The sequence below is a fragment of the Triturus cristatus genome, chromosome 11, assembly GCF_964204655.1.
Source record: "Triturus cristatus chromosome 11, aTriCri1.1, whole genome shotgun sequence".
In the NCBI taxonomy this organism is placed as follows: Eukaryota; Metazoa; Chordata; class Amphibia; order Caudata; family Salamandridae; genus Triturus; species Triturus cristatus.
Genome location: NC_140594.1, coordinates 211,460,325 through 211,481,280, shown reverse-complemented (window position 1 = coordinate 211,481,280; position 20,956 = coordinate 211,460,325). Strand labels below are relative to the sequence as shown.

At 41.0% G+C, this 20,956-nt stretch overlaps 1 protein-coding gene across 1 annotated transcript in view; it reads left to right on the top strand.

The window, feature by feature from the left end:
* FOXN4 (forkhead box N4) overlaps positions 1-19,138 on the top strand; it is a 51,001-nt gene extending 31,863 nt beyond the window's left edge. Inside the window, exons 3-10 of the mRNA XM_085633863.1 lie at positions 6,892-7,055; positions 7,614-7,720; positions 7,855-7,965; positions 11,177-11,304; positions 13,358-13,454; positions 14,295-14,502; positions 17,224-17,607; positions 18,749-19,138. Coding sequence (XP_085489989.1) covers positions 6,892-7,055; positions 7,614-7,720; positions 7,855-7,965; positions 11,177-11,304; positions 13,358-13,454; positions 14,295-14,502; positions 17,224-17,607; positions 18,749-18,999 — 1,450 coding nt within the window. The 3' untranslated portion in view covers positions 19,000-19,138. The remainder of the gene's footprint in view (positions 1-6,891; positions 7,056-7,613; positions 7,721-7,854; positions 7,966-11,176; positions 11,305-13,357; positions 13,455-14,294; positions 14,503-17,223; positions 17,608-18,748) is intronic.
* Positions 19,139-20,956: the final 1,818 nt, after the last annotated feature.

The following is a 20,956-nucleotide window of genomic DNA, read 5'->3' as shown; positions in this document are numbered from 1 at the left end:
TTTAGTCTATGCTTGGAAGATGGGAACTGTTATTATTGTCAATTGCTAAAACAAGTAGAGCACCATAGACTAGTCTATTGTCAGTGTCCAGGAGTCTAAAGAAGTGGAGGAGGAATGATTTAATGTCAATGGCAAAATTAATGTGAGGAAATGGGGACTACTGCTCATCACTTATAATCTAATTAGAATCCAATATATCATTTCTGCTGCTCTTAGTATGTCGAGGATTTTAGGTTTCGTATATACTGAGGTTTGAACACATTTTATTCTTATGCAACCCGTACATCAGTTTTTATCAGTACTTTGTGCACATGCTTGAAAGCAGCAACCAGCTCTACATATAACTAAAATGCAGTCAACAATAATGATGTACTACAATTACATGATGCGAGACATTTTCCCTATTATCAAGTAAGGCCATTTAAAGGCACATAAGTTCAAATATCTGAAATGGGCTCATATAAGGCTCGGTTGTCTTACACAAATTAATAGAAAAATATAAAAGTGATGTATTGATGCAAAAAATGTTGCATCTGATAAATGTTGGCATAAGTAAATGGATTGGATAGCTGATAATATTTACCTTATTTGCGGGTTCACTGAAGACTTCAAATATCTCAACAAAGATTTACTGAAGTCTCGTTAGTAGGATGAAACCGAAGTGAAGAAATGAAGGAGAGCTGAGAGAACAAGTAAAATATGAAGCTGTTGGCACATCTTATTTAAGTGCTATTTGAAAACCCGTGAGCAGATAAACAGACCTCCAGAGGATACAAGTAGTTGGAGGCTTCTAACATGCCGCCCCTGATGTACTGTCAGACTTTGTCACTCCTTTACTATTTTCACTGAGCCAAGAATTCCGGTACTATTGTAGCCTACTTTCTTAGAAAGCATTAAAATACTTGGGATCCTGTAATCCCTTTATAAAAAACATCATTTATTACTCTTATTACCCCTATACACTACCCATTTGTGAATCCTAAAAGCTCCTTATTTCCCTATACACTACCCATCCCTGGACCCTAACAAACCCTTAATCCCTCTATGCACTACCCATCCCTGAATCCTAAAAACATCCTTACTACCCATCCCAGAAAGCTAATCAATCCTTTATAAAGACCAGTCTTTAATTACTCTTACTGCCCATTTACACTACCCATCTCTGTACCCAAACAAACCATTGATATCCCTATACACTGCCCATCCCTGACCCATAAAAAAAAACCATACTGCCCCTACACACCAGTCATCCCTGGGGCCTAAAAACCCCTTACCACTACCCACCCACCTTACGCCCTTAAATGCAGTGAATGTGATGTATTGTAGGGGTAAATTAATTGCTGCAACGTTAGTGTAGTAGGCACTAGTAGCAGTGGATGTATTGTAGTGGTTTAAATTTGGGAATCATAGCAGCAGCTTTAGGGAAACTAGGGGGTTTCACTAAAGTTTTTCAAAATGGAAAACCTGTGGTTTTATTAGCAGCCTTGTTTTCTTTAAGAAACTCGGACTGCTTTTAAAAAAACAAATAAAATGTTGAAATGCTTTCACAGGAATGGTGGTCTGCTGTCCTTTACAGGCCACCTTCCCTTTCAAAGTAGTCCATCAGATGGAGTTACAATTTGTGGCCTGCCTAGGCAGGCATTCGGTGAACCCCTCCGACTTGGTTTTTGCTAACCAACCTATTAGTACATAAGCTGTTTTGCAAAATTAGATACTGATTGCAAAAAAGTCAAGTCACCAATTTCAACCACTTTTTGCAACCATTATCTTTGTAATCAGGCCAAAATACCATCTGGCATACGAATATTGCATGACATCTCGGACTTCCATGACCATATTAAAGAACTCTGCCTTGGGCTTCATTCTGCTATATGGTCACAGAACTCCTCGGTGACTTGCACTATACATATAATGTATGACAGAAGATACTCTACCCATGTATAGCCTACTTCCGAGGGCTTTACGAGTTGTTAAAGGCCTCGTTACCGAGTCATAATAAAGGAGAAAGACTTTCCCAACCCTCATGTCCCGATGCAAGAGGTTTCTAATACTGTCACACCATTCCACCCACTACAAATAGGAGGTTCTAGATTAAACAGGAAAAAATAGAAAAACAAGTACTGGAAAGTTTGAGCAGAAAACCAAAACCAGCTATTATTATCATTCTATCATGCCATTGTCTTTGATGAACCACCAAATATTCAAATGTTCTAATATAGCCTTGCTGCCCGCTGTCGTACGTGGGGCTATATTTTGTATACTTTTTCTTCCCTGTTAGGTAGGACAGAGTTTGACTAGTGCAAATTCTCACCCTCGTGTATTCACTTTTTTCTATCAGACCAGGGGTTCAACAGTGGTGAGATAGATGTCAATGAGCAGATTAACATGCTAGTGGGAATCCAAAGCCCACACACAATAGATGTGTGATATTTGGGATCTCCTTTGATAGAGTGGTCCCGATCCAAGAGTCCATGCTGAAGCAACATATTCACACCAAGCGTTGACAAGTTGTTTGTAAAACGTTTATCAACACTATGGCCTCCTTGTAACTAATGTTGGAACAAAGAATAGGTAGTTTCACACCCAGAAATACCGATACTGTGGGGGTTTGGTAATACTGCGATGGCGAATTACGGTATTATTCCAAGTGTGTTCTGCTCAGGAATAGAATGTTACAGCTGAAATGGGTTCTTATGCACCAATTTCCCCTTGCAGTTCCAAGATATCTGGTATTTTCTTGCATCCATAGTCAGACGGTTTTCCCTGGCCACATGTGTTTGCGGAAACACCAGAGGGTACAGAGTTACCATATTTTATGTAATGCAGATTTGACTGGCAATCCCTGGTACTGGTCTACTCTAAATTCCTCGGTATGCATATGAGGGTCTTTGTCTCTTCCATGTTGTGACTCTGAGAGTTAGGCTGCAGTTCTAAAACTGAAAAGGACTGTTTAGTCAAGTTAAATAAGTTTGAATGTAAGATTAATTAAGTAAGTGTGATGGCATATTGAAGCCTTCGATTCCTCTCCTCTACCCGCATGATGTCTTCTCTTCAAAGACCAGAGTGGAGTGAACAAGTAGCTGTATAGGAGAATATACATGTCTTCCTAAAATTCCAGAAGGGGCTAGGCACCTATTCCTTTTGCATCAGTCAATAATGCATTTTTAATCCTTTCTTTAAAGTAGCTCGGTGTATTTTGCCAGTGTGTGCGTCAAAGGCCAAAGGTCTATTCTGAGTATCCGAGTTTATAATTTGAAGGCGTGTGTGATGATGCCCCGGTATAGTCCATTTACTGATAAATGGTGCCTGGTGAGTTTATATGCTGAATTTGCATCATTGTGGCCTCTAAACAGAACAAAAAAACACTGCAAACTTGCCTGATGAAGTTAATTCATAACAATAGAAAGCAAAAACAGGCGAAAACTAAACTATTTCAGGTCAAGTGTACTGGTAGCTACAGGCACATACACACTGTACTTGGAAAAAACGAATACAAGCAAGGCAGTATTTGAGGAAAATCTGCTTTTTCATTGCGTCTGCTGATTTGTTCAGCTCACCCGTGGTTGACAGTAGAGAAGAACTTGACCTTCAGTTTGGGTCAAAGCCTGCTGAATAAAAATACAGCCATCAGCTTTGCATTGATGTAGAAGGAAGGGTTGAGATCCGCGCAGTGCCATGCCACGCCACAATGCTCATTTAGGCTGTTGCTCCTAGTGAAGACATTTAATTATATATCAAACTGAAGTGGATTATTAATCATTTTAGTCCTTCCAGCAGCAGAGCACAATCCATTAGGAGACCCTCTCAGAATGGAAAAAGTAGACTAATTTACTCATATCTAATCATCACTTAAGAAATGCGAGGATCCTGCTCCCAATCCTCCCGTTTTTAAGATGTTTTAAAAAGCTCGTCATAATGAGATCATTATATGTAAATGTACCTGGTGGGGCCTACAGTTCGATGAGCAGCCCATGCTGTGCTTTTGGAAGATTCATTTCCTGACAGGAGGCGTGTGCAGCGGGTTTTGACCCCACCGCCCCGCTGACCCCCTCATTTGTTGGAGGGGGCTGACTTGTCTGGGAGGGCTGGCAGGCACCAGGGCGCCAGATGGCATCTTATTGTGTGTTGTGTGTCGGCTGTCATTCAGCCAGATTAATGTGAGGTTTGTTAAAAGCACGGAAAAACAATTAAGGAAGGGCCCGAAAAAGACAATGGGGCCACGTGCCGCTGAGCAACAGTCGTTGGAAGCACAATGGGCCATCATCGGCTTACAACAGAGAGGCCAACTGTTGGAAATGGTCGAGGCCTGCCTGCCCTGTTTTCAAACCGCTGGCGGCTCGTGCTTACTTTTGGTTGCGCCAATGGCCGAGCACGAGAAGCGGTCACGTGGCGTCTGTGGTCCAGGCAAATGTCTGAACAGCAGTGAGCATCACGAGAACCGTAATTATTGATTAATGGCCGGGGAGGAGTCGTTGAATGGCCTTATCCAACATGCGCACAGCTCAATTTCAAAATAATGATTTGTAACCGTTCCGAGAGTGTCTCTCATGTTTTTGCCGCCCGTCAAACCGTGGTGTTTGTAAGGTGTCAGCTTCCCGTTGTAAGCTAGAGGCGTGTGAACAGGGAGCAAGGGGTTTTGTAAATATTGCAGAACTAGCTTCAGTGGACAGAGCACAGCGCTGTAAAAAGATGATTTTTTCAACAGGAGCATCTGGAACATGAGATGTTGTACACAGAAAAGTATGGGGTATGTATGTGTAGGACCAGCTGACCGATACTAGGTTGTGAAGGGAACATTTGGTACAGCAGCAGAAGGGAGTTGTTTTTTTTATATAACACACAGCTACAATGTGTGAGACTGGGAGTTGAATTGACGATGGCAGTCTCACAGTGTGTGTTTTTTGGTCAAGTAACGAAGTCGGGCGTTCACCCTAGTTTTCCAGGTCCTAAGGACAGTAGTTTAGACTCTCGGTACGGGGTCTATTTATTGAACTTGGTCTTCCTTTTTCATCAGAATTCAACAGAAACTATTAATTCACGTTAGTCGGTATTGATTCTGGACCTAACTGAAGCGAGAAATTAACCATGATATGTTCACTCACATTGAAAAGCTGTTCTTCTGAAAAATGGATGTACCTAGTTGTTTTCTTTAAGAAAAACAGTGCCATTACGTTTATGATTACCGAGAGAGGCCAATCTACCTCTGGCCTCTTAAACTGAGCTGTGCTTGGCTGGGAGAGGACGGTGGTATTACGCGCATGTATATAATTAAAATAATCCAAAAGCTATGGCCGGTACTCCACAATGAAGAATATATCATGTACACTCGATGTACAGCGGCTGTATAGCAAAGATGAAAAAGTTACTTGCCTTTGGTAACGATGTTCTTGGTGGATACTCTGCATTCAGATTCCTCACCTTTTGAATATACCAGGCGTCCGACTGAATTTAATTCGAATATGTTGCCGAGCCACCTAATATAGGCCTTCTGTATGTTACAGTGCATTCTTAAAATACTTGGAGGAGGAACAGGTAGCTGAACAGACCACGTTGAGCTTTCTATTCACAGGTCTCATTTAAAAACCTGACAGAAAGCAATAATGTGACTGTACTAAAACTCCTGTACAAGGTCTGCTGGCAGAACAATGGTTTATAATTTTTTTTAGCTTAGTTGTCTTCTTTGTGTGGAATTGTATGCAGTGGAGAAGCGCAAAACTGTTGGCCGTACATTAATACAGAAAACGCTATGAGAACGTCCATGTCTGCCTTTTTTCTCACTCCACATACCCTATTTTCGTCTCCATGGTTACTCCTACTCCTATATTAGCCACAGGCTTCTTAAAATCACTTATTGTTTGTGAACAGCACTCCTGCTTGCATCATCCTTACTTGAAATACCCGGCAGTGCCATCTTATGATGTTTTATTCTAATTGGGGCTTTCTTCTAAAGTGTAGGACTCCATGACACATTCATAGGTCTTCATTATGGCACCCCAATCCTAGACGCCTTCAAACTAGTAAGGTAAAAGTTGACTCCAGCACATAAAGGCTTGCTTTACACACTCACAGCTCCTGCACGACTCCTTTACTATGACAGAGAGGGTGTTTTGTACCATAACCTACCACAACCAGCCAGAGGACCAAAACAAACCTGACTTGAGCTGGGCTGGGTCACCTCGTAACCCAGTCTGGGCCGCTGCCAGTTTGCAATACTGCACAGCTGAGCTCTCCACTGAATCTTGTATTTTCTTCAAAGGATGCTCCAAAGACATATGTATGCTTGAAAAGATGGGACTCTTCAGCCTTGACGGCTTCTGTACCTCGAATCCCAGAGATGATACAAAGACTGCTATAATTAGTCAGGGCGACTCTTAAGCACGCATTTACTACATACGCAGGCACTGTTGAAACTCAGTTACCTCCCTCAGCCAACATGTACCTATTCACTAACATCTGTGTGCATGTTCCCTCAAACTGTTTTCAAAGCCCAACTGTCAGTCTATTGGCAAGTACATCTTTCTATTGCATCTGTAAGCAGAAATGTTCCGCAAACTCAAACACCATAACAATGATTTCACTTTACAATTCCGCATCATAATTTCTGCCTTCTCAAATGCATAGAGTTTGCAATGCAAAAGAAGATAAGGAGGCCCATTGTAATCATTATGTAGAAAGTGTAATCTTACTGTGAAGTGTTCGAGAGGAGAACCTGCCTTGCTGCATAACACACTGAACCCATCTCGCAGGTCTTGTTCATTTTTATGAAACTGGGCCGAAGATTAAAGCATGAAGCTGTACGTCTTCTGCCCCCTGCAGCCTGCTCAGTCTGCATGCCATAATGGCACCAGCTCGTGTGTGCCCTGATTGGGTCTGTTGTGCTCTTTCCCGCAGACTCCTGACTTCTGACCCCTCACCGTTGAGCGAGGACGACCTCCCCAGTGACTTGCAGTCACTGTCGTGGCTGACATCTGTTGACGTGCCACGGCTACAGCAGATGGCTAGTGGAAGAATGGAGTTCAACACCAACTCCCAGAATGCAGTGCTTCAGCAGACAGGTAACTTGCCGCCCAGTCAGATCTTCCCTCTGCACATCAATATTGCAACGACGTTGCCATATCAGGTTATATTTCTTTCCTAGTGTTTGTGTTATAATGGTGTTTACTGCTTTTGCTTTTGAAGCAGCTGTTTCTTTCTCACCGATCATCTTAACATTTTTAATGATAAACACTATAAATTATGCAAAAGTGAGGTGTTTTTTTTGGTATTATGATGCTTTCTACAGCTAAGGAATGATAGAGCCTCTTTGATTTCTAGATTCAGAAATTCATTAAAGTACTTACAAATTAAACTTCGTTTTTATAATCACTCCGGATTACAAATCGGTTTTCTCACGATTCATCTCATAATATTTGAAAAGAATGTTAAGTTTTTACTAGATGGCAGATTTTTACAATGCAAACTCCTGTTGTTACGCCTTGAGGTTGTGACTGCCAATCTACTCCACCTATTTATATCAAGGGCAAATTAAGGAGTCAGTGTACTTGCATGCAATTTAGACTGACTGTCGGAAATATTTTTCTGTCTTTCTAATGTTCCTCTACATATTGTTGTAGGGTCGATGGCAAACAGCATGCATCCAAATAACACAATGATCCATGTGCACACCAGCATGCACCAGGGGATTTTAGGACTAAATACTGTGACGTCACATGAGGGAAACGTAAGTATACAACTACGCTTTTACTACGCTTTTTTGGGGGAAGCTGCCTTTGTTTTGCAAGTGGAAGATTGCACAGTGGCCTGCCTCAGGTTTGAGTTAACATTTACCTCTCATCTCCACATCATTTCCTGCAGATGAACCAGTACACCATCAGTGGACAACACCCTACCAGTCTCCAGTCTCAGCAACACATGTACCATCCTCATTCGCAGCAAGTGTACACCATTTCACAGAGTACACCACAGGTAAAACCGCAATATGTGTGGCTGTATACCAGGGTCTCCGTCGTACAGTGCTGTTGATGTTGGAAAAACAACCCAACTGGTTAGTGTTCTAGTGAAGTGACATGTTCTGTCTTTGGACATCTGAACAAAGGAGTCATAATTCAGGAGGCCCTGGTCGAAAAGACCCTGTAGGGGTGAGTTGTTAAGTCTTTATGAATTGTATAGAATATATGAGCCCTTCAATGTCTTCCCATCTTGCTAGGCATCCAAAATCCCTGCCTTAAATCCCAGGGCAGAGGGCACTCAGAACACGTAGGAGAGGATAGACCATGTACGTCCAGTATCAGTCTGCAGGGGTAAACATTCTTAGTTTCCTTCACAGACCGTGTTGCCAGATTTTCCGATAGAGATAGGTGCCCTTTCGTAAAGTTACAGGCATTACCTGTCCCAAACCGTAATTACATTAAATGCCTGGTTGGGCACTACTGTAACTTCACTTAAAGACAAACCACTACACCGCAGTGAATGTAAGGTACACTCTGTCATGGATTTAAGGGGGAACGACTGGACTCCCAGCAGGCACACCGAGGATTCCTAGGGTCTGAGCAGGAGACAGAGTAAAGGTAATTCTTTTAATTTCACTCCCTTGCCGAACACAAAGCATACTCTGTTTTACTTGTTCCTAATGCGCTGTCTCCTCATTGTCTTGAAGGCTAGATGTCCTGTGCATATATTTATCAAGACTTAAATTGCATTTTCTATCAGGACACTGCGTTGCTATACATTGCATGAATCTAGGAACCAGGGGCATATTAACAACGGCCAGCGATAATTATCGCTGGCAGTGCTTAGCGATAATTATATTATCGCAGGCTATCTCTGGTATTTATCGCCCTGGTAGCGCGTTATTAACAACGTGTTACTCCAGGGCGATAACAACTCCAGAGATAGCGAGGTTTTCGCCCTTTTGCAGGGTACATCGCTGGTTTTCCAGCGATGATCCCTGCAAAAGGGCGATAATCTTGCTGATACGACCCACAGGGTCGTATCAGCATAATCCACCCTCTATGTTAGGGATGGCTAAGTCAGGATTTTAGCAGATGTTAGGTTTTGGCGAAAACTGAAGTTTTTGCCAAAATCTAATGTGTGCTAAAAACATGTGGGCTGCCTTGTAAAAATCGCGATGTAAACATCAGCGTTATTTGCAAGGTAGTCCATCTTGGGTACGCCCAGTAACGCCCACTATGCATCTCATTGGAGATGCAAAGTGAGGCGTTGGGAAAAAGGGTGCTAACATGCGATTATGCATGTTAGTACCCTCTAGTAAATAGGGCGCTGGATTTATCTCCGCTTTTTTGGCTTTGTAAGCCAAAAAAGCGGAGATAAAGCCCTAGTAAATATGCCTCGTTAGGTTTTGGCGAAAACTGTAGTTTTCGCCAAAACCTAATGTTTGCTAAAATCATGTGGGCTGCCTTGTAAATATCGCGATGTAAACATCAGCGATATTTGAAAGATAGTTCATCTTGGGTACGCCCAGTAATGCCCACTTTGCATCTCATTGGAGATGCAAAGGGAGGCGTTGGGAAAAAGGGTGCTAACATGCGATTATGCATATTAGCACCCTCTTGTAAATAGGGCGCTGGTTTTGTCTCCGCTTTTTTGGCTTTGTAAGCCAAAAAAGTGGAGATAAAGCCCTTGTAAATATGCCCCAAAGCGCTTTACAACGTGGAAGGCAAGTGAAAGGTCGGCATGGCAAGAGTCATACCAGAGGGGCAGGGAGAAATGGGAAGGCTGTGAGTCAGACTGAGGGGTGGAGTGGGTTGTGTGTGTTGGGGCTGGACCAGGAAAGGGAGCAGGATCAGGGTATTATGGAGCGTGTTCTCTTCAGATGTGTCCAGTGACCTTTCAACAAGGGATTTCAGTTTTTTTCTGTCACTGAGAATGGATAGTACTTTACGTATCTATAGTGGTATGGAGTTCCATAACCTAGAAGCTTAGCAGAAGGCCTGACACCTGGTTTTTTATTTCTGCATTTCCAGGACAGCCGTACTGCTGCTGTGAGTCTTGCAAACCTGTATCATAGTCACTAAGCAAGTTGGCATGCTATTGTAAGTTGCCCAGTAAGATGTAGCAAGCCTTGAAGTTCATGCTGGCCAGAAAAGGGAGCCTCTCGAGGTCTCTGAGAGTGTTTAGTTATCCCGTTGTGTTTCTAGACACCTTTGAACACTTGGACCAACACAAGGAAAGCTTACCAGGGACTGATCAAAATGTCTGGGATGCTGGCTCGTAGAGAATTTGCAGCATAGATATGACACAGAACCATCATCTGGGCGTTCGTTTGAAGCATTCTTCCCTAAGAACTTCCTCACTCTACCAAACCTGGGCAACTGATGCTCAGTGTTCTTAGTCTTGCGTGGGAAGTACATCTTGAAACTTGTGCTGGTGTTGATTTAGAAATTCAGGCATATAGCTCTGCCAAGAAGGTGCAGCATGGAGCTGGAGCGATTGATGGGATCGATCTATGAAGCTGCTTCTGAGATTAGACCTTGGACATCCGGGCTTTCAAGGCACTGTATATTCTTCTGGACTCTTGTCAAGAAGGTGCAGTATAATGCTGGAGAGACCGATGACAGAGCTAGGATGTTGCTTCTGAGGTGGAGATGAGAACAATTGTCATCTTGTGTAGGTTCTTTTTGTGATAGGCATTGAGCATCCAGGCTTTACGAGCACCGTGTTGTTGTTTTTTGTTTGGAAACATTTACAGACATTTCCTACGGTCCCCCATTCCATTCTGCACAAAAACTTCACATTTGTTTCGGAGCATTAGATAGAAGCAACAAGATGCCTTTCAGTGGAAGCCCCAAGGTCTGACTTCTGGCAGCGTGGAATGGGATATATGTTTGCAAAATTGCAAAGATTGTGTTACCACTCAGGGCAGTAGGGAAAATAAAAATCTGCAGCTTATGTCCCAATCATCTTGGGTTCGACATCCAGCCGCAGGAATGAGTGATTCCAGCTTCACCCAACTTTGCTGGTGAGTGTAAGGATTCGCCTACCTCCGCTTCAAGCGTTGTCATGTATTTTACATACACACAATGAGCTTTCTTCTATCTTTCAATGACATTGTTTTCTTTTAGGGTCAAGTTTCCTTCCTTGTACCTTGTCATTCATGTTATCCAAGGTATGTTTTTTTCAGCGCAAATCTTTGCAACTGTTTTTTTTTTATCCTCAGTGTTCACCTTCAGGAATATATACAGCATCATATGGATCTCCAACCCAGTATTCGCAGCCACGTCTCACTCCTCACAATGCTCAGGATTTGCACCCTAAAAACTTTCCAAAGCCCATCTATTCATACAGGTAATGATGATGTTCAGCTAAACACAGCAGTGGTCGCCTCAAACCAATGCACTCATATTATACTAAATGTAACTAATGTGTTACCTTTTTAATGATTCTGCCTCCAAGTGTACCCAATAAATATTAAGGACTTCACTGGTTCCATAAAAGAGGCTGCAGAAATCAGTGACCTTAGCTGTGGATAAAAAATCATTTTGGTCTGCATTATGAAGAAACTTCTCAATTCAGCAAAGGGGTATTTAATTTAATTCCAGGTTACATATCAATGTCTGAGAGACATTTAAAACCTTTCACTTCTGGTGCAGGACACTTTAGTGTTTTTTATGAGCATTCAACATCAGAATATTGGTTTCTATAACTATCAATCTGAAGCCTCAATTTGTTCACTCCGTTTATTTTGCAAACCTAACTTCAGTGTGCAAAACATTTGTGATACTGTGAAAGCTCATTTTTTGACAATCAGCCACTTTACCTTTCCGCATAGTATGGGAGGTTGTACCATGCATCTTGTCTGCATAACACAGCTCTAAAGTTAAGTATTATAAATGCCTTCAGCTTGACGCTTTAGGATTTCAACTGCTTCAAACCGACCACCCCACCGACAGCACAAAACAAATGTGTGGCTTAAAATTACTAAAATGTAAGATTTCTGTGTTTGATTTGGGAAAATCGCACCAGTAGATTTTTGTATGTCTGATGTGCTGATATTTTCGGAAAACACGTTTAAAGTTCGACCTTCCACTTGCAATGTTGGAAGATAGACAAAAGTAAATTTTATAGCACTTTCTAATCTTCATTGCCATCAACAAGGAAATGTAAGCTACAGGTTATCCCCTTTTCCGTTTCACACAAAAACAAACTGTTGCTTCCGTATTTTTTTAAATACATTTTTAATTCTGTTTTGTGGCCTCAGCACATCAACACAACAGGGATCAGGGGTATGAACAAATCATATTCTATTCGACTTTTAAATCTGACTATTCTCAAATTCTCAAGCTCTTAATTTCATAAATGTGCTATAAAGTCAGAAAGGTCAACATAGCGCTAGAAATAGATTGTTCTGTACAATAAACACCTACCATTTATTAACTTGCTTTCACACCAAAGATATCAGTGTTTTGTAGACATACTGATAATTTAGTGTCTGTTGCACATAACCACATTGAAATGATCTAAGCGAGACTAGTCGCTAGAGTGTTAAGCGACAATGCACACACAGATCCATAAGGCTATTAAAGATGCAATATCAAATGAGGTGCCTTTGGCTGTGGAAAATTGTGAAGGTGTAAACAAATTAATTGGAGCATTTTGGCCAAGTTATATCTCACCAGCAAATCTCTCCAGGTCCTTACAACATGAGAAAATCCCTCGTTCTGAATTCGGTATGCATAGACTATATGTGCTGCAACAACAAGGCAATGGATGGAATGCTTGAATTAATCTCAGCCACTTGCAATCACTCTGGGCCAGATTCCACTCCATCGTTGTGGACAATGAACTACCATGCGTACCCAAGTAATTACCAGTGGCTGAGATTAATTCAATCATGTTCCCCATCTCTTTTTGGTATACTTTGGTGCGACTCCCTAAGTGCGACGGGTTTGCCCAGATATGGGCCCGTGCTCACTTTGCTAGTGGAACCAAACTGCACCCGACTGACGAGCCCCAATCAGGAAGAAACAGGTCTTGGGTTTCTTGTGTTCCACTTCAGAGAGGACCTGGCTTGGCAGTTAAGGCTGGACTGCTCCCATTGGAACAGGGTAAAGACTGATTTGCAAATGGTTGGATCAAATGTAAGGTGGCTTTATGAGTGAAAAAACGATGGACTGGGATGCAGCCCAATTATTTACCAGTGGCTGAAATGAATTCAAGTATCCAATCCATCACTTTTTTGTACACTTCTTTGAATATTTGTGGGCATTTAAATGTAGAACTATTAACGAGCAGGCAGGTATGGGGTACAGTGTGGCTTCAGATCTGTATATATTTTACAATTTGAGTCATTAATGTGAGGCTGAAGAATGGGCCCTGATATCGCACTATTTTATTACAGCTGTCTAATTGCAATGGCCTTGAAGAACAGTAAATCTGGAAGCCTTCCAGTGAGCGAGATTTATAGCTTCATGAAGGAACACTTCCCATACTTCAAGGTAAGCACTGGCATTGTTTTAAAAATTAAGCAAACCGATAAATATTTACCAATGTACCCTAAGAATTTGACTAAAGTGGTTTTAATAACATGGAGTTGACAACCTAGATAATCTAATTGATAAAAACTCTACAAAGCTTTAATGGATTTCATCAATTTATTTTAATAGATTACTTCAATAATTGAGCATTGATGCAGTTGTGCAAATAGAAAAGAGTACATAGATGGGTGTGACACATGTTTTTCAGCTCACATAACCTTCATCCTATCCTAAAATAGGCCAATATTTATGTCACTTTTATTAATTACTATATTTAGTGGACATGTCTGTAGGAAGTATACCACAGTTTGATGCTTAGTGTAACAAGCAGTGATATGATCCATCATAATTAAACACACGGTAAAGAAGTAAGTACACTCAGGGTTGTAGGCTAAGATGCGGAGGTAGTACAGGAGGATTATTAACAAGTAGCAAAAGGAGGAAAACAAAAGCAAGGAAAATAAGAAGCAAGGAGTCAACACGTTTGAAGCAAAGAAAATACTGAAGGGAAGCAGGAAAGGGGGAGGAAAATGGAGCACAAAAGAGTACGAAGGGTAGTTTGTTTCTTGTTTAAATGTCAAATGTAAGGGTCGTTTGTTTTTTGTTTAAATGTCAAATGTAACTGGACCATTAAAATAAATGACACCAGACTTCAAAGAGAACTTTCAAATAAATCACACTAGACTTCAAAGAAAACTTAGAATGGAGTTCCTTATTTTTTTAGTTTGCATATCTCAATTATGGTGATTATGTTAATGTATGTAGAAGACATTTTATAATGTTTCTTTTTGTCTTATTTAGACAGCACCTGATGGTTGGAAAAATTCCGTCCGACACAACCTCTCCTTGAATAAATGCTTTGAGAAAGTGGAGAATAAGATGAGTGGATCCTCCAGAAAAGGTTGTCTTTGGGCTCTCAACCCTGCAAAAATTGATAAAATGGAAGAAGAAATGCAGAAATGGAAGCGAAAGGATTTACCAGCAATTCGCAGGAGTATGGCTAATCCAGGTAAGTCCATGAAAGATTTCCATGTTTGTAAGGTAAAGCAGATAATCATGTCATTCTTAGAGTTCAATAGTTCATTGATTTTATTTTGCTTCATCCACAAGCTAAAGAAAAGTGGTTAATGGAAGAAGATGTTTAATATAAAACCCAGCCCAAACACCGTTTTTTGGGGGGCAGGACATTTGTAGGTAAAAAAAACTGCTCCGACACTATTAATTCCCATTGGATGTAGTTAAAGGCAGCAAGTTACAGCAGGCCACTCAGCCTAACTTTGTTTAAATAAGCCTTTCTCCATAGTACCTCTTCAATTAGCATTTCAGAACTGAAATATTACAGCAAGAGCTTGCTTCCAAGTTAGGTTTACACTTTCTTTCGGAATAATCTATGGTCACATTGTAGTAATGTGTGTGTGGTGTGTTTAAACATCTAGACCTGGAAGATGTTGCCTCTTCAAATGTGACAATGGTGGATTGCTCGACATTTTTGACCCACCAAGAAGAACCATGTGTCCCTGACTTACTAGAACAAAAAATGGTAGTAAGGAGGAATATTTGTGAATCTGTAGCAGGATTCTTTAAAAGGTTAGCTATTTGCATCTGAAGTTGCTGCTCCTCTTTTTAAGCATGCTGTAGCTACAGAAAGTAAGAATTGAGAACCATTATTGAACCTGTAGGATCTTTGGAGTCGTGTGTAGATCTAGGCATTTACCTATGCAGAGCAAGGCAAGAATGACATAGGTGGTTTCTCTGAAATTAAATAGGCAGGTGCTTTCAAATTGAGAAGGCAGAAGGTCCACAGGCAAGTATTTCAAATATGCACGAAAGTTAAAGTCAATGTGAAAGAAAGATCCTTCTCTTCAGAAAACATTAATTAGAGCACACATCATGTGAAAACTCTGTTTGAAACCTTAATGAGTTTTAGCAACCTTAATGAGTTTTAGCAGTGTAACCTGAAGCAGATTGCAATCTTTACAGCTCTTCTTGCAACTACTTGAACCCAGGAAACAGTGATCATTGCGACATGCTTCAGACAGTCAATCACATACAATATCGGATAAACCGATACTGAGGAAAAACAAAGTGTCAATAGATCCCTGTCTTAGGGGAAGGTTGGCTGGGAATCCTGTTGGATTGACTTCACTGCATGGTGCCCTTCTTTTAAAATGAAAGCCCACAGACAAGTATTCCAAATATGTGCAAAAGTAACAGCCAGAGTGAAAGAAAGATTCTTCTCTTCAAAAAACATTGATTAGAGCACACATCCGGTGGTAGCTCTTTTTGAAACCTTAATGAGTTATAGCTCTGTTTACTGAAGCAGATTGCAATTTTTGACTTCCCAGCTCTTCTTGCTACTACTTGAACCTGCAAACAATGATCATTGTGACATGCTTCAGACAGTCAATCACATAGAACCTTGGGTACGCCAATACCTAGGGTATAACAAAGTGTCAATCGGTCCCTGTCTTAGAGGAAGGTAGACTGGAAAGTCTATTGGAGTGACTTCACTGTATGGTGCATTTTTTAAAAAAATGACGAAAACCCTTGCTCCTTCTTTAGGCAACGCTACCAGAGGATTAAGCATGTGTTCATTTGGGATTTGTTTGTGTTTCGCCCTGACAGATATTGTGGTTCCTGCTTGAGTAGGGTATCACCCTCCCCCCAAAGAGTAGCTCAGTTTTTTTAATGAAAATTGTCAATGAACAGTTGTCAATCAAATTTGCATCTGCGGACAATCTGCAGTGCAGGAATAAGTGTGCAAATTCAGCTTGTAAAGCACCAAAAACGTATATAGCAGTTTCAAACTAGAAAAATATTTTCCAGCTTGGTATAAAAAGAAGAATTGAACCTGAAAATTAAAAATGTTATGAACAATTGCACATTTCTGTAACACCCCTACAGATAGGCTGCCTTCGGGCATTGTTCAGAAGTAAGAGTAATGCAGTTGGAGAAATCTACAATATGATTTTGATACACAACTATGCTGTTGGGTATGTCTGTGAATCCTATAAAACTTCATAATGTACACAAATTGTAGAAGGGGCCTAATGATGCCTAGATTTCTGAATTGAGTATTTATTTTTTTGTGAGCTGGCCCCTAGAATCTTTGCCTTGCCATCTAGGTGTGATTGATGCATGCCACTTTGGCCCATAAAACAATTCTGTTCTGTTCAATCCATCATATTGTTTTCTTTTTAAGAACATATTTTTATTGACATTTATTGTATTGACAAGGAAACAGACAGGTTACCAGCACTGCACACAACATATTTCAAAATACTGTTTTAGCAAAGCATTGGGGGATGCCCCCCAATCATATCATATGTCTGTAGACCCATTAATAACATGTTATACAGTGGCATAGTAATACTCAGTATCCTCAATACTTTCAGAAAAAGTCGTGTCAGTGCATCGCACTTTTTGAGCCCTATGTCATTGTACTATTTTCAAGAATAGTCAACCCAGCTCTGAAAGGGATTGTGGAAATGCCTTTTGTTTGGTAACAAAAAAGAACTAAAACCAACCGTTCGAACTAACTTGTGCAGGGGGGGGTAACATTGTAGTTCAGGAATATGGTCTGGGGGCTGTTTAATCCATTATAAATCATAACCAATTAAGCACTATTAAAAAAGCTGATAGCATGGTTCAACAATGTCTAACTAGGAGCCACCTGGCAGCATTATCGATCCCTCTTGTAGAGTTTAATTTGTATTCTATGTTTTTACAGACGAATTGGACAGACTGATCACCGACAGACCTGAACATTGCAGGCCGGCTAAGAAACATCATGATGGTGATGGCTCAACAATGACACACATGGCTTCAAACCACGGCAGGCTTCCTCTTCCCCAGCTACAGCCTCATGCAGTCATGACATTGTCTTTACAGTCAATACCTCTCCATCACCAGATCCAGACTCAGTCCCGCATGACTGCAGCCTCTCCGGCCCCCGCGCAGACGCCGCCGCTTCACACCATTCACGATATCAACCATAGTCCTCTTCACCAGCAAGCAATCAACAAAGCGGCTGTAGATTTCTTGAACGTGACAACCGACATGAACACAGAGGTGGATGCTCTGGACCCGAGCATTATGGACTTTGCACTACAAGGTAACCCTGCCTCACCGAATCATAAGTCTTGACCTACGATTTCCAGTCGTGGAAGTAAAGTCAGATGGAGGTGCTTACTGCTTTGGGTACCAATGCTTATTCCCTTCCAATCCACAGTACACAGAATCAACTGTCTTCCAAATAGGTGGTTGCTGTCATGATTAAACTGGGATCAACAGCATAACCTGCTGGATCAGATTTTCAGAAGTGAGCCCTAGCATTGTCATTGTTTATTTGTGAGCTAATGAGGACGGGATATGTCAAAACTGAGCTAGATGATTCATTATTCCCTGAAATGTCAATTTATTTAAATATGGCATATTGACATACTTCAGACTACCTAACACATTTGTGAAAATATCAGAAGCAGAAACCCCAAATGAGGCAATACAGATGGTTCCTGAGATAGGTGTTAAAAGCAGTATTTTGTCAGGGCTCGTATTTTTTCGTGCGATGGGACATGTGTCAAATCTGTGTCCATAGCTTAAAGCACAAAGCAGGTGAGGCGATGAATCGCTTACTGATAACACTGGGTAATAGGGGCCTGCTCCATGAACGGGGGTAGGTGTCTTTTATATTGTGACACAAAAGGCCAGGTTGAGAGGGATTGAAAGCTATTTTGTTCACTTAACCAAAACGGAGGTTATGTTATTTCCCATCTTGAGCTCAAAACGTAGCAGGTTTACAAGCAGTCGGACAGCTTTTTACTTTCTTCCTTTGCTAAATAGATGGTAAAAGGACCACTTGCCCAAAGCCATCCGAGGAAGCAAATTGCAGTTGCCAATTCACAACTATTCTGTATGTCATTCTTTTGGGGGGGGGGGGGGTTGATAGTACCCGCCTTGTGGTATGTAACTAGCAATAAAGAGCAGGGATACGATGGCACATGCTATGCTATTTGTAATTCCATGTGTTATTTTGGGTATGTTTGCAGGGCAGACCTTGCCTCGTGTGCTATGTACAGCGATATATTTTTAGGGAGCTCGGGAATGGACATTATTTATTGTGGGGAGGAGTTTAGAGAGGTCAGGATTAAACATCTCTGTCTAGGAGTTTGCAGTTTTTAAGTCATTGTGTCCTGACAGCAGATACAACTGTATACAAAGAAAATCAATGACATAAATTGTGCTTATCTTTTTAGGAAACATTTGGGAAGAAATGAAGGATGACAGCTTTAACCTCGATAGCCTCGGTGCCTTCAGCAACTCTCCCCTACACCTTTCTGACTGTGACCTGGGGACGACGGGGCTCACCCCTGTGTCAAGTGGCAGTGAACAGTCCTTTTCAGACTTACAGGTCACGGGCCTCTACACAACCTACACCACCCTGGACGCGGTGTCATCGCCCCAGTACCTAAATGCTCAGGGCAGCAAGCCCATTGCCCTTCTCTAAAGGTTGCACCAGTTGTAGGGCGCGCCTACAACACCTTCACTCAGAGCGGGCATCGAGATGTTGCCCAGTCCTTTTTTGGCTTCAACGAGCACAGTTTGAAAAGCACCACACTCAGGGGGGACAGCTGTCTATTCTAATATTCCAAACCATCAAGAGTACAGTTTGTTAAAATGCCTCATTGTCATTATGTTCAAGTTAAATATACAAAAGCCCACGTCTCCTATTACACCCGTGTTGCCAACTGAAACTGCGAAATTGTTGCCGGATTATACAGTCAAGAGAACAAATCAAACATTGATGCTTGCTGGCTTCTTAGGGCAAAATAAGTTTACGCAGTTATTTTTCTCCACATTGGAGAAAGGAATTGATCATAGCCCGAGGCTTCGTGGTCATCACTTTATTTTGCTGCACCTCTGTACACAGAATTACGGTCAGGTGCCATTTTGATATTCTGAATTTCTCGCTGTGAAAGAGCCAAATGACTGTTACTATCAAGTGAAAAGAACACGACACGAATGCCCTGGAGATGAAGAGGACGTGTATGTGGAACTCGGACATATTTTTTTACATTATTAGGTGTATTTATTTATGAGCGCAAAACCATGTCGAGCCACTTGAAGCAAACTTGAATCAGAGACCTACAAGTATAAGGCCTGACAAATTTGAAGTGTCTTGAAATCTATTTCTGTGTATAGATTGTAGAATTTCTATTTCCTGTCTCTGTGGGTAGAATCTTTGACTAATTATAATGTATTGTGCTTTATGGATTTTTGTGCTAGGCAGTATTACTACTTGTAAATTTATTTATATTTATTATTGAGAAAAGGAAGAAATTATGTAAACTGAGTACTGTTTACAATTTGTTTAAAAATACAGGACGCATTTTTTTACACATAGCAGCTAAATTGACAGTTTTTTCTGGCGTTTACAAAGCACACCTTCTGGATGGGGCCGTATGATCTTTTGTCATATAAGAAGAGTAATTGTGGTAAAACCAAAAATACCACATGGGCTTAACTTTTTCAGTACTGTACACAGTCCTACGTATCGATTGGCCTTTAAAATAAACCGCCAGTTTAAAACGTCAATAATAAAAGATGGTACTTTTTTCGCACTGATTTAATTTTTGGCTGCACTGCTGTTCAGGACATATCATATGTTTTTGTTAAATAATAAACGTGTCTCTGATTTAAAGTTTATGGCTTTTAGACCTAGAAAGAAATCAAATGAAGAATCGTTTAATTGCGAGCCATGTCTCTTCTACGTTGGTGCCAATAATGTAATTTTATATATTTGTATATTTAGGATTCTTCATACATAATGGAATTTGAATGAGCACTTTTGATACTGTGAAACACCTAGCTTTTAACGTCAGTGACCAAATATGTGCTAACTGTACAGAGTCCAGAACTGTCTTTTGCTTCCTGATTTTACTAGAGTAAATCTCTAATGAACTTTCTAAACTTTCAGTTTCAGTGTTTCTGTGACGTTGTTAGTGCATTAAATGTAAGAAACATTTCCAAATTCTTTTTTATAAAAAAAGGACACTGTGTACTAGCATTGTACAGTAATAAACTTGAAAATCAGTGCTGACACCACGTTTGTTTGAGTGGTTTTTAAGAAATATTTATTGTTAATGCACTCGGTTTCGAATCTGAGAACGCGGTTGAACAAGCTATTTACCTTCAGTAATGACTTATCTGGCAGATGGTCTTATCTATTAAGATGTCCCCTGTGCATACCACTTGGGAGCTAGTCTCTCACTTGGCCACTCAGCCATACCTTTGCTGAGTCATGTGCTGGGCTCGCCCACATCTCTTGGGGATGATTCCCATGTGTTACATTGCTTTCCGGTTGGAATGCTGAGGTGGAGGGTGTGAGGGACTTTCTCAACCATGTTTGGGGGTTTGAGTGGGAGGTGGGTGGGTCAAGTTAGTATGCTCTGTTAGTTTGCTGA